This window comes from Mercurialis annua, linkage group LG2 (genome assembly GCF_937616625.2).
Source record: "Mercurialis annua linkage group LG2, ddMerAnnu1.2, whole genome shotgun sequence".
Lineage (NCBI taxonomy): Eukaryota > Viridiplantae > Streptophyta > Magnoliopsida > Malpighiales > Euphorbiaceae > Mercurialis > Mercurialis annua.
The window spans coordinates 18,294,652-18,308,619 of NC_065571.1; the positions used below are offsets into that span (position 1 = coordinate 18,294,652).

Here is a 13,968-nt window from a genome sequence, read left to right on the forward strand (position 1 = left end):
TCCCACCATTGTGAAAATCATGAGGGAAACAAGGCTGGGTTAATATGGTCATTAAAATAAAATAACCATGTGTGAGTATTTTTATTGTTTTGGATCAAGAAAATATTGAACCAGCTTTGTTGGTAATCCCAGTAGGAAAAAGTTTTACAGTGGTTTAGGGAGGTTTTAAAGTTTATTGGAAATGATTTGGGCTTAGCAAGATCTTGTCCCCAATCAGAAGGATTTAGGATTTTTAGAATTTTACAGGTAGAGTATGAAGGCTCTGGTTGATTTCCTGTGTAGTAGAAGTGTTTAAACTCTACCGACTCAGTTATTTCAAGAATACTCTGGTAGGAAATGACTCTCTCTAAAGTTTCTCTCGGCGCCGACTAGCTTGCTTTTCATACGCCGTCTCTTGCGATGGGGAGGAAACCTAAGAAGACTCAGTTACTTAAGAAGAATGAAGTGTTTGATTTAAAGTTACAGTTGGTTCAAGAGGTGATTGAAAATGAGGATTCGATTGAGAAGGTGGATCTGGCTACAGAGGTGACGGAAGATGGGTGCAATACGATGATTGAGAATAAGGATGATAAGTTGGGATACGACTCAGGGAAGGATGGAGTAGAAAGTGTTAAATCGGTTGTCAGTGAACGAAGTATAGGTTCTGGTTCGCAGCAAAAATGTAGTAAACATCTTGAATCTAGGGTTCTACCTGGAGGAGATCTGATTGAAATAGAAGAAGAAGATGATGGAATGAAGCCTGGAAACGAGAATAAGACTTGGAGCTCGCTGTTTGCTGGAAATAGATCAAAAGATAGTGGTACGAAATTGCAATACCATCCCCCTGGGTTGAGCAATGGTACGAGAGTTGTGAAATTCAATTCTCAGGAGGTTAATGTGGAGGATGAAAAGTAGGGGTGGGCATGGACCGGTTAACCGGTCAATGAGGGTAATTTGTAAACCGGTCCATTGTAATACGGTTTTTAAAATTAAAAACCTAAACCTAAAATTTTAAACGGTTAACCGGTAAATTGGTTAACCATAAAAAACGGTTCGGTTTTTCGGTTTTGCGGTTTTTAACCATATAACCATTAGAAAAATTAAAGACAAAAAAAGATATATTTTTAATTCTATTTGATTTTTAGCAAACAAAAAAAACTATAGAAATTCAAATTATATTAAAAAAATATAAATCTAAACTATCTTATAAATAGTTAAATCAATGCAAATATTTAAAATCATTATTATTTACAAATAATTTATGAGTAATATTAAAGTTAGGTTTGTATTTTTTGAATTGTTTGTAGTGTTGTTCACGTCCACTTTCTACTATTTATAGACTTAAATATTCCTATTTTTGTTAAGTAAATATTTTAATAAGGAAAACAAATTTCTTTTACAATATTTTCATATATAAAATCTCCTAAAATATATAAATATTCCTAAATAAAATATATGTCAATATATTTTTATATTTAGATTTTATTGTGTATATTATAAAATCAATATTATTTTATAGATCATAAAATATATCTTATTAATTATTAAAAATATATGAATATATATATATAAACCGGTTAACCGGTTAACCACGGTTTTTAGAAATCCAAAACCTAAACCTAAACCATTAACCATGAAAACTAAAAATCAAAACCTAAACCTAAACCGTTGGACCGGTTAACCATATTTTTCGGTTCGGTTTTCCGGTTTCGGTTCGGTTAATCGGTTTGACCGGTTTTTTTGCCCACCCCTAATGAAAAGTGGAAGTATTCTTTGATTTGTACTGTAATAGGAATTGAACCAAGATTCTATCGATTCCAAGGTTTTGTTATGAGTAGATGGAAAAATATTGGGTTAGAAAAGGTAATTCAGATCAATGCCAAGATGTTCTTATTGCAGTTTGAAGATGATGAAGGAAAGATGAAGGCTCTTTGTGATGGACCAATTTTTTTTGACAAAAGGCCTTTGGCGATGAAGGAGTGGCATAGAAGAATGAGATTTGAGGTGGATGAGATGATAAAAATTCCTATATGGGTTCAGTTTCATAAGCTTCCATGGGAGTTCTGGACTCCAAGTATGTTGGGGAAAATGGCGAGCATGTGTGGGAGGCCTATGTACACTGACCAATGTACTAGTGACCTAACCAGACTTTCCTATGCTAGGGTGCTGGTGGAAATGGAGATATTTGGAGAGTTCCCAGCTGAAATAATTCTTGAAGATGAAAGGGGTGTCCAGTTTAATCAGAAAGTTGCTTATGAATGGAGGCCGCCTGCGTGCTCAAGATGTAAGGCCATGGGACACACAATATCTGACTGTAAACTTGAGCAGAAGATATGGGTTAAGAAGACAAATGAGATAGTGAATAGAGATGTAATCCAAGATCAGGTCATGAATAATAGCCTGGTGGAAAACAAGAGTGGAAAGGAGAAGAGTGCTGAAGTGATAAAAAGTATGCAATCCCCAGATGATCAATTGATGAAAACTGCTCTGAAAGGTAAAGAAAAAGTACCTAACCAGAGTACTGTTAGTCATATTATTAACAGCAATAGTAGTAGTCAGGTTAAAGCTCAAACTGGACCTAAGAGTGGAATTATTGGAGACAGGAGGCCAAAGAAAGTCAATGTTCCCCCTGATAGGGGAAAATGATAGGAGCCTGGAACATTAGGGGGCTCAATGACCCCATTAGGCATGCAGAGATTAGGAACTGTATTTCAAGGAATCAGTTGTCTCTGTTTGCAATCATTGAAACGAGGGTGAGAAGGGTGAATACTGATAGAGTGTGGAGTAGACTAAAGCTTGATGGATGGAGTATGATTAATAATAATGATTGTAGTGAGTTGGGTAGAATCTGGGTTTTGTTTAAAAAGGATAAAGTCACTGTTATCCCTATTGAAAAAACTGACCAGTTAGTCCATTGCAAAGTTAACTGTGAAGGGAAAAACTTTGCTTGTAGCTTCATCTATGGGGCTAATGATAGTAGTAGCAGGAAAAAGTTGTGGAGTAGTATTGTGCAGATCTCGAAGAACATTATGGAGGCTTGGGTAATGCTTGGAGATTTTAATGCTATTCTCAATAATTCTGAGAGGATTGGAGGTAATTTGGCTAATCCACAAGACTGTGAGGATTTTCAGAATTGTGTTAATGAAGCTAATCTGTTGGAGCTAAAATGGAAAGGTAATCTTTTTACCTGGAATAATAATCAGAATGGTATTGATAGGGTGTGGAGGAGGTTGGATAGAGTCTTAGTTTTGGAAACTTGGTTGAATGAGTTTGATAATGCTGAGGCTAGAGTCTTGAATCAGGGCATCTCTGATCATGCACCTCTTATAGTGGACTTTAAGGATGTTAGTAATCCTAGTTATAAGCCTTTCAGATTTTTTAATATGTGGACTGACTGTATGGAGTTTATGGAGATTGTGAGAGAAGTATGGAGACAACCTGTTAGTGGCTTTAAAATGTATCAGGTGGTTAGCAAATTGAAGAAGATGAAATGTGAGTTAAGTAAGCTGAACAGAAATAAATTCAGTGACATTTCGAATAAAGTTATTAAAACTAGAGAGCAGCTGAAGCAAGTGCAGGAGGATATTCAGAAGGATCCTCTAAATCCTTTGCTTGGTGATGAAGAACAGGCAATCATTATCCACCTTAAGAAAGTTCTTAGATGGGAAGAGAACTTCTATAAGCAGAAGTCGAGAGTTCAGTGGCTGGAGTTAGGCGACTCTAATACTAAGTTCTTTCACAAGTCCTTAAAGCAGAATAATTCCTCTAAAAAGGTTTCTTGTCTGAAAGTAGATGGAAATATTATTAGTGATCAGAGTGATATTACTAATGCTATTGTGGGTTACTACAAGAAGTTATATGGAGATAAAAAGAGCAGAGTAGCTTCCATAAGCCACCAGATTATGGATGGAGGGAGTAAAGTTAGAGAAGAGGATTGTGAAAAGCTCTGCAGACCTGTAACGAATGAGGAAGTTAAAAATGCTATGTTTGGCATTGGCATTGACAAAAGCCCTGGAGCTGATGGTTTTGGCAGCCTTTTCTTCAGGAAATCTTGGAACATTATTGGGGATGAAGTGTGTGATGCTGTTAGGGACTTCTTTGATTCTGGTAAGTTACTAAAGCAGCTTAATCATACTATAATTACTATTATTCCTAAGATTGCTAATGCTGAAATGCTAACTGATTTTAGACCAATTTCCTGTTGTAATGTCTTGTATAAATGCATTACTAAAATTATGTCTGCTAGACTTAGAGATTGTTTGAGTTATCTAGTAGGAAACTGCCAGTCAGCATTTGTGCCAGGGAGGAAAATTAATGATAATATTCTGTTTGTCCATGAGTTAATGCATAATTATCATAAAGAGAAGGGTAGAGGGGATTGTGCCATGAAAATTGACCTAAGAAAGGCTTATGATTCTATCCACTGGGACTGCATTGAGGAAGTTATGTTGAGCTTAAATTTCCCTGACAAATTTATTAAGTGGGTAATGATTTGTATTAGAACTCCAACCTACTCAATTATGGTGAATGGCAAACCTGAGGGTTATTTTGAAGGGGCTTGTGGTATTAGACAGGGTGACCCCATGTCCCCTCTAATTTTTGTGCTTGTAATGGAGTATCTTTCTAGGGCCTTGTCTGCTTTGTGTGATGAGAGCTTTAAATACCACAATGGGTGCAAAGAGCTTAAGGTTAAGCATATGTGCTTCGCTGATGATCTTTTCATCTTTAGCAAAGGGGAAGTCCAAAGTGTTAAGCAGATTGCTCATGTCCTCAAGCACTTTTATGAGGTTTCTGGTTTGCAGGTTAATGATCAGAAGAGTAGCATCTACTTCAGTGGTGTTAAGAACGAGATTAAAATTAATATTTTGAATGAGATGAGGTTTAAAGAGGGAGTCCTCCCAGTGAAGTATTTAGGAATTCCTCTGATTAGCAAAAGACTGGCAAAAAGTGATTGTATAGATTTGACCGAGAAGATAACAAAAAGAATCACTCATTGGACTGTGAAACACCTAAGTTATGCAGGGAGGCTGCAGCTTGTCAATGCAGTTTTATTTGGGATGCAGGTTTACTGGAGCTCTATGTTCATTTTACCTGTTGCAGTTATTAAAAGTGTTGAAAAGTTGTGTAAAAATTTCCTTTGGAAAGGAACAACTGAGTTCAAGTATGGGAATTTGGTGGCCTGGAAGGAAGTTTGCAAGTTGAAAAGTGAGGGGGGCTTGGGAGTGAAAGATATTGCTATCTGGAATAAAGCTGCTATCATGAGACATATTTGGGACATTATTGCTGTGAAAGAATCTATCTGGGCTCAGTGGATCATCAGGAACAAGCTCAAACTCATGAGCTTTTGGGGGATTACTAAACCTTTAGTGGCAAGCTGGAATTGGAGAAGTATGTGTAAGCTTAGATATGAAGCTAAGAGCTGTTGCTGCTATATTTTAGGGAAAGGAGACTTATCTTTTTGGCATGATCCTTGGCTAGAAGGTAAATCTCTTCATGATATGTATCCAACCATGACCTATGTTGATGCAGATATTCCTAAGAATGCCTATGTAAAAGATGTTTGGAGGAGAGGAGCTTGGAATCTCCCTGAGGCTACTGATGACATAACTGCTGAAGCTTGGCAGCTTATTCAAAGTAAATACAGAGTTAATGATAACCAGGAAGATGGGATTATCTGGAAAGTTAGTAAATCTGGCAAATTTACAATTAAAGCTACTTGGGATCACCTAAGAAACAAAGGAGAGAGAGTTACTTGGTGGAAAGTAGTTTGGGGGCCTGGTAATATCCCTAAGCAAAGCTTCATAGCTTGGCTGGCTATAAAGAACAAGCTGAGAACCAAAGATAAGTTGAAGAGTTGGGGATGCATTGATGAGGATGTGTGTGTGCTTTGCAACAAAGATAAAGAAACTGTGGAGCATTTATTCTTTACCTGTGATATTTCTCGAAGGATCTTCAAGAAAGTCTTGGAAGCTTGTATGATTTTCAGGGATGTTGAGAGATGGAGAAGGGAGTGGGCATGGTATGGCAGGAAAGCTTCTGGTAAGAGCATTATGGCCAGAGTTAGAAGAATTGCCTTCATTAGTTCTATTTATCAGATTTGGAGAGCTAGAAATAGAAAGGTTTTTGAGAATGAAGCTATCTCAGATAATCTGATTTTGAAGACTATCAAGCAAGATGTGCTACTGAAGATGTTTTCCAAAAGAAGCAATTCCCTTGCTTTTGTTAGATTATATCAGAATTGGCATTTGTTGTAATGTGTTGTGTTCTTTGGTTTGTAGAGAGCAGGTGCTTACTGTAGCTGCTTAGTTGTTTGTTTGGGCCTGTTAGTCTGTTTTCGGGCCTTAGTTTTTTGCTGGCAGTTTGCCTCCTTTGGTGTAATCGTTTTTGAGTTAATATACCTCGGGATTATTACCAAAAAAAAGAATACTCTGGTAATATTCTCTTGTTTTGGATCCCAAGGTTTGTAAAACCAATTTTTTCCAAACATTTTTTGTAATACCAAATATGAGTTTTGATCAAAATATCCATTTTCGATAGTAACAATATTTTGAAAACTCTGTTTTTCAATAAAACTTGTTTTCTGTTTTGGTTGAGCCAAAATATTTTGAGAACTGTTGTGAGCCCAAATATTTTGAGAAAGGGTTTTAGAGGATGAAAATTCTCCTTTCTCTGTTTTGACAATGATTTTAGGGGATTTACCTGAGATAGTTATAGCTTGGGAAGCTATAGATTTTCGGCAAGTCTCAAGAGATTTTAGAATTTCCAATTCTTTCCCAGATTTCTCTGTATTTTGCATAGAGCTATGAAGGGCTCTTACCAGTTCTGGGTGTTTTGAAATGGATGCTATCCATTCTTGTACATACAAGGATTTGTCCTCGGACTGAGTTATATTTGTGGCTTTCGCAATGTCAACATAAGGTAATATGGATTTTGCACTTGAAAAGGTTATTTGAGAAGGAGCATCTTCTGGTTTTTTCTCAGAAGGCTGAACCTTCTCTTTTCCTTTCTTTTTTAGCATGGACCTTTATATATGTTTTGCAAAAATTCTCTTGTTAGAAAATCAGGCAGAGAGTTGGCTTCGCCTTTAATATATTCAATATCAAAATCAAAAATACTTAAAATAGCTTGTCATCTTGCAAAGATTTGTTTAGATGCAATATTTTGAACATCTTTTTGTAAAATTTCATTTGCAGATTTACAATCGACTCTAAGTAAAAAATTTTGATTTAATAAATCAGATTAAAATTTCGTTATGCATAAGATAATAGACAAAATTTCTTTTTTAATTGTGGAATAATTCTTCTGGCAATCATTCCAATGGCCTGAAGTGTATTGAACAGCTAGTTCCCTGTCGTTCTCAACTTGTTTTAAGATACCGCCAAAGCCTAAATCGCTAGCATCTGTTTCGACCACCTTAGGTAGATCGGGATTGGCTAGATAAAGACAAGAGATTTCTAATACTTGTTATATTTTTTTAACGATGCTAGTGTGTTCATCAGTCCAGGAAAATGAGGTTTTCTTAAGCCTATTGTGAAGAGGCTTAGCTAACTTATTCATATCCGGACAGAAATCTAACACATAATTGAGGCTTCCGAGAAATCTCTGAAGCTGAGTTTTGTCGATAATTTTATTAGGAAATTTACTAGCAAACTGTAAAGATCTTTCTATAGGAGTTATGGTGCCACATGTAATATAATGACCCAAAACCTAACTCTAGTTTGAAATAGAGATATCTTTTTTGCAGAAACTACTAACCCATTTTTCTTGATGATGAAAAAGAATGTTTTTAAATGTTTTTAAATGTTGCTCAATTGAGTTAGAAAATATAAGAACATCATCAATATATACAATACAAAATTCCGAATAAGGATTAAAAATATCATTCATAATCCTCTGAAATTCAGAAGGTGCATTTTTTTAAACCAAAAGGCATTACATTCCATTCATATTGTCCAAATAGAACTGTAAATGTAGTTTTATACCTATATTTTGGGTCGATTTGTATTTACCAAAATCCCGATTTCATATCTAATTTTGAAAATACAAATGAAGAACATAGTTTTTGCAAAAGGTCTTTTTTGTTAGGTATAAGATACTTAATCCAGCTTAATGCTTTATTTAGAGGTTTATAATTAATAACCAATCTAGGAGTTCCTATTTCTATTTCTGAGGCCTTGTTTACATAGAAAGCTGCACAACTCTAAGGAGATTTAGATTTAGAAATTAATCCTTTAGAATCTAGATCTTGAATTTCTTTTCTACAAAACTATTCCAATTCAGCATTCATCTGAATTAGCCTAGCCTTAGTAGGAATATTTTTCTCATCAAAAAGAGGTTCATAAGGTAAATCTACCGTATGTTGTTTTCTGGACCAAAAAGCATTTGGTAGTTCCGAACAAACTTCCTTTTCAAAAAGATTTTGGAGTTCCGTTCTCCCTTGTTTTTTATAACCTCAGTTTTCAACTAGTGTTCAACTAGTTTTCAACTAGTAGCTTTAATATACAAAGTTCATTATAAATCCATGATTTCTGCGTTTAACTCTAGGCACAAATTTCAAAGTAAAAAGGGAGAAACTCTTCTTCTCCAAACCGATTTGACTAGATCTAATATAGTCATTCCAAAATCTATTCAGTGGAAATCAATATCTCTCCCTGAAGAATAGATCCTTGAAGGAACCGTTCAGCCTTTTGCAGAAAACATAGTTGCTCCAGAGCCTAATACCCAATTAAAACAAATAACTCAGTACCAAGATGGTAAAGTAAACATTTGTTTTGACAGAGTTCCCACAAGTTCAAGGTTCTCAGATGTCTCATCATCAGAATCAGTTGACTTAAGAAGAGTCTCTAGACTTCCCTCTGTTGTAAACTTGCCTTATAAAACTGATGATCAGGTTATTTTTCAAAAACCAGCTACCTAGGGTCATAAACTTGCCTTACAACATCTTTGCTAGGTATTCCATTTCAGATATACCTTCATCATCTTTGCAAAATGTAGACTATAGTACTAAGGTATCTCAACCAGTCTACGTGGGTTCTCACATAGAGAATCAAAACATGTATGGCTCCTCGACTCCTTCAACTATAACAAAAAATATTGCAAATGAATTAAATGTTATAGAAAAGGAATTTGTCCTAAATAAAAAATTATTACGTGATGACTTTTATGCAATCGAATTTTTTTAAAAAAGGACTTGGTTCTTTTAGAATTTTCAAAATGAAAGACAAATGATTCAAGATTATTTTTATAATTTTGTAATCAAAAATAAAATTCTTATTTTATTCTTTGATTGGTTTGAAATATATGCATGTAATAACAATATTGTATACCCTTTTAAAGCCATAAAACCAATCACATTTAAAAAGAAAGTTCCATCTTGGAAAACACCTGATGGAACCATTGACTCGGAACATCCTCCTCTTAGGCAAATTAGTTATATCTATGCAAACCAAAGAGTTGATGCTTGTCCGATTAAAAAACCGCAGGATACCGATTCTGTGAATATAAAAAATGTTGTTCTTCAGAATAATTTTACAAATCTATGTCTAAATACTCTTGGGAAACAACTTTCTAGACTAGAAAGACAAGTCCAAAAGCCAGAATTATCCATCGAGCCTATAAGGATAGATAAAAGCAAACAAGTAAAACCTATTTTTAAACCTTATCAAATATCTGTCAGTGCTCAAAATGAGGTAAAAACTGCTAAAAATGAATTCCTTCAGATTATTAAGAACCAAATTAATAAAATAGAAGCCTCCACTAGTATGGGTCAAACCGCCACTAGTAGGGTCCAGTGGTTGAAGATTCACTACTGAGCATAGGGGTATTAGAAAAAACTGAAAATACATCTGATGAAGAAGCTTTTCAGGAAGAGTCTCCAAAAATTGAAAAATTACACTGGCATAACCCAAATCCTTTATCTATGATTCCTTCCAGGCATCCAGAATTAGAATTGGGCAATCAACCTAATATGCTAGTCCAGCCTAGGTACAATGCCTCCTCGGTTTACGAATGGAATATTGATGGTATGTCTGAATACCAAATCTTAAACTTATTACAGCAAATGACTATGGAATCCAATGCTTATAAAACCCAAATAGGAACCTCTGATAGGACTGTAGCTGAACTCCTTATAGTAGGATTTTCAGGACAACTCAAAGGATGGTGGGATTATTATCTTACAAAAATCCACCAATTAGATATTCTAAATGCTGTTCAGGTAAGTGATGAAGGAGGACCTGTTCTAAATGAACTAGGAAATCCTATTCAAGATGTTGTGTCAACTCTTATATTTGCTATATCATTACACTTTAAAGGAGATTCCACACATCTTAAAGATAAAAATGCAGACCTTTTTTCAAACCTTAGATGTAAAAAACTTAGTGATTTCCAATGGTATAAATCAACATTTCTCTCTAGAGTCATGCTTAGGGAAGACTCTATCCAACCATTTTGGAAAGAAAAGTTCTTGGCCGGTCTCCCATCCCTGTTAGGAGAAAAGGTTAGAAACAAAATTAGAGAAACTTTTGGCTCCCATATCATCCCTTATGACCAACTAACATATGAGCAACTTATTAGTTTAACACAAAAACAAGGTCTAGAGATCTGTCAAGATCTCAAACTCCAAAAACATCTAAAATGGGAATTAAGAAAAAGTAAAAAAGAATTAGGATCTTTCTGCAAGCAATTTGATTTTACTATAGGTAAAGATAGGAACTGTGATGGTGATTGCAGCAGAGGAACAAAAAGTGTGTTTAAAAAATTTAGAGATTTTCGTCCTAGATCCAAAGATAAAAACCATGACACTCATCATAAAAAACACTATTACAAAAAACCTTACAGAAAATCTTTCAGAAAACAATATGATAAGCCTAAAACAAATAAAGCCAACTTAAAAGATATTACTTGTTACAAATGTGGTAAGAAAGGCCATATATCTAAATATTACAGAGTATCTAGGAAAATCCAGGAACTTCATTTAGAAGGTGAAGTTCTATATCGAATAGAAGCCTTGTTAGCATATTCTTTTGACTCTGAAACTGAAATGTCTTCAGAAGGTCAAAATTCTCAATTGGACGAACTAGTTACTACTTCTTCGTCTAATTCTGATTCCAACTCTGATGATGATTCTGAATCAAAGCATGTAAATGTTCTTACAAAGGAACAAAAATTGATCTTAGATGTAATCCAGCATATTAGTAATCCTGAAATGCAGAAAAAATGTTTTGATCAGCTCAAAAAATCCTTAGAAGAAGAACCTAAAACTCTAGAAACAAATATCCCTTCTACTAGTACATGATTGTATGATCTTACAACTATTCTTGATAGAAAAAGGAAAGATAAAAAATCTTTAGGTACCATTCAAGACCTACAAAAGGAAATAAAAGACATAAAACCGAAAATAAAAGATATAAAAGAAAAAACAGAAAAAAGATTCGGAGACTATCCAGTTTTTAGTTTCCCAACTATCACAAACTTCCAGTGATAGTGAAGGAGAAGAGTCATTAGACAAACAAAATCTAGAAGAAATAGAAAAGGTTCCTGAAGATTTTCTATTTGTTCTGAGAGAAATAACCTCTAGAAAATATATTATAAAAATCTCTATTGTTTTTCCAAACAATTTTAAAAGGGACACTATTGCGCTATTTGACACTGGTGCAGATCTAAATTGTATTAAGACATGATTGGTTCCAAAAAATCTTCATGAATTTAAAAGGGAAAACGGAAGCAAGTATTTCTAACAGTGGCTTGTTAATAAAAACAAACTTTGTATTGGTCGATAATATACACCATTCGGTGATATTAGGAACACCTTTTATCAATTTAATAACACCTTACAAGGTAGATTATGATGGAATTTATTTAAAAAAGAAAGAAAGTAAAACTCAATTTTTTTTTTAGAAAAACCTAAAACCAGAAATCTCAATATTATAAAAGCAAGTTCTATTTATAATAATGAGACCAATCTTCTAATAAGAGGAAAACAAAACGATTTATTTCAATTAAAACGAGAAGTCCAACTTCAAAAAATCGAACACTAGTTGAAAACCGAGGTTATAAAAAACAAGATAACGGAACTTTAAAACCTTTTTGAAAAAGAAGTTTGTTCGGAACTACCAAATGCTTTTTGGTCCAGAAAACAACATATGGTAGATTTACCTTATGAACCTCTTTTTGATGAGAAAAATATTCCTACTAAGACTAGGCCAATTCAGATGAATGCTGAATTGGAATAGTTTTGTAGAAAAGAAATTCAAGATCTAGAATCTAAAGGGTTAATTTCTAAGTCTAGATCTCCTTGGAGTTGTGTAGCTTTCTATGTAAACAAGGCCTCAGAAATAGAAGAGGAACTTTTATGTTGGTTATTAATTATAAACCTCTAAATAAAGCATTAAGCTGGATTCGATATCCTATACCTAACAAAAAAGACCTTTTGCAAAAACTATGTTCTTCGTTTGTATTTTCAAAATTCGATACGAAATTGGGATTTTGGCAAATACAAATCGACCCAAAACATAGGTATAAAACTGCATTTACAGTTCCGTTTGGACAATATGAATGGAATATAATGCCTTTTTGTTTAAAAAATGCACCTTCTAAATTTCAGAGGATTATGAATGATATTTTTAATCCTTATTCGAAATTTTGTATTGTATATATTGATGATGTTCTTATATTTTCTAACTCAATTGAGCAACATTTAAAACATTCTTTTTCATCATAAAAAAATGGGTTAGTAGTTTCTGCAAAAAAGATATCTCTATTTCAAACTAGAGTTAGGTTTTTGGGTCATTATATTACATGTGGCATAAAAACTCTTACAGAAAGATCTTTGCAGTTTGCTGGTAAATTTTCTGATAAAATTATCGACAAAACTCAGCTTCAGAAATTTCTCGGAAGCCTTAATTATGTGTTAGATTTCTGTCCGACTATGAATAAGTTAGCTAAGCCTCTTCACAATAGCTTAAGAAAACCCCAGTTCCCTGGACTGATGAACGCACTAGCATCGTTAAAAAAAATAAAACAACAAGTATTAAAAATTTCTTGTCTTTATCTAGCTAATCCCGATCTACCTAAGGTGGTTGAATCAGATGCTAGCGATTTAGGCTTTGGCGGTATCTTAAAACAAGTTGAGAACGGTAGGGAACTAGTTGTTCAATACACTTCAGGCCATTGGAATGATTGCCAGAAGAATTATTCTACAATTAAAAAAAAAAATTCTATTGTCTTATGCATAACGAAATTCAATCTGATTTATTAAATCAAAATTTTTTACTTAGAGCCGATGTAAATCTGCAAAGGAGATTTTACAAAAAGATGTTCAAAATACTGCATCTAAACAAATATTTGCTAGATATCAAGCTATTTTAAGTATTTTTGATTTTGATATTGAATATATTAAAGGCGAAGCCAACTCTCTGCCTGATTTTTTAACAAGAGAATTTTTGCAGAACAGATAGAAGGATCCATGCCAAAAAAGAAATGAAAAGAGAAGGTTCAGCCTTTTGAGGAAAACATCGAAGATGCTCCTTCTCAAATAACCCTTTCAGGAGCAAAACCCATATTACCTTATGTTGACATTGCGAAAGCCACAAAAATAACCCAATCCGAGGATAAAACCTTGCAGGTACAGGAATGAATAGCATCCATTTCAAAACACCCAGAATTGGTAAGAGCCCTTCATAGCCTTATACAAAATACAGAGAAATCTGGGAAAGAATTGGAAATTCTAAAATCTCTCGAGGCTTGCCGAAACTCTATTGCTTCCCAAGCTATAACTATCTCAGGTAAAACCCCTAAATTCATTGTCAAAACAGAGAAAGGAGAATATTCATCCTCTAAAACCCTTTCTCAAAATATTTGGGCTCACAACAGTTCTCAAAATATTTTGACTCAACCAAAACAGAAAATAAGTTTTATTGAAAAACAGAGTTTTCAAAATATTGTTATTATCGAAAATGGATATTTTGATCAAAATCCATATTTGGTATT

General features: G+C 34.1%; 1 protein-coding gene across 1 annotated transcript; it reads left to right on the top strand.

The window, feature by feature from the left end:
• The first annotated feature begins 1,863 nt into the window (after nt 1-1,863).
• Nucleotides 1,864-2,625, top strand: LOC126668314 (uncharacterized). The gene has a single exon (XM_050361519.1). It carries the CDS (start codon nt 1,864-1,866, stop codon nt 2,623-2,625), a length of 762 nt encoding a protein of 253 aa, XP_050217476.1.
• Nucleotides 2,626-13,968: the final 11,343 nt, after the last annotated feature.

Excerpts from the sequence above, each read along its gene's own strand:
- LOC126668314 (XM_050361519.1), top strand. The coding sequence starts at position 1,864 with ATGTTCTTATTGCAGTTTGAAGATGATGAAGGAAAGATGAAGGCTCTT.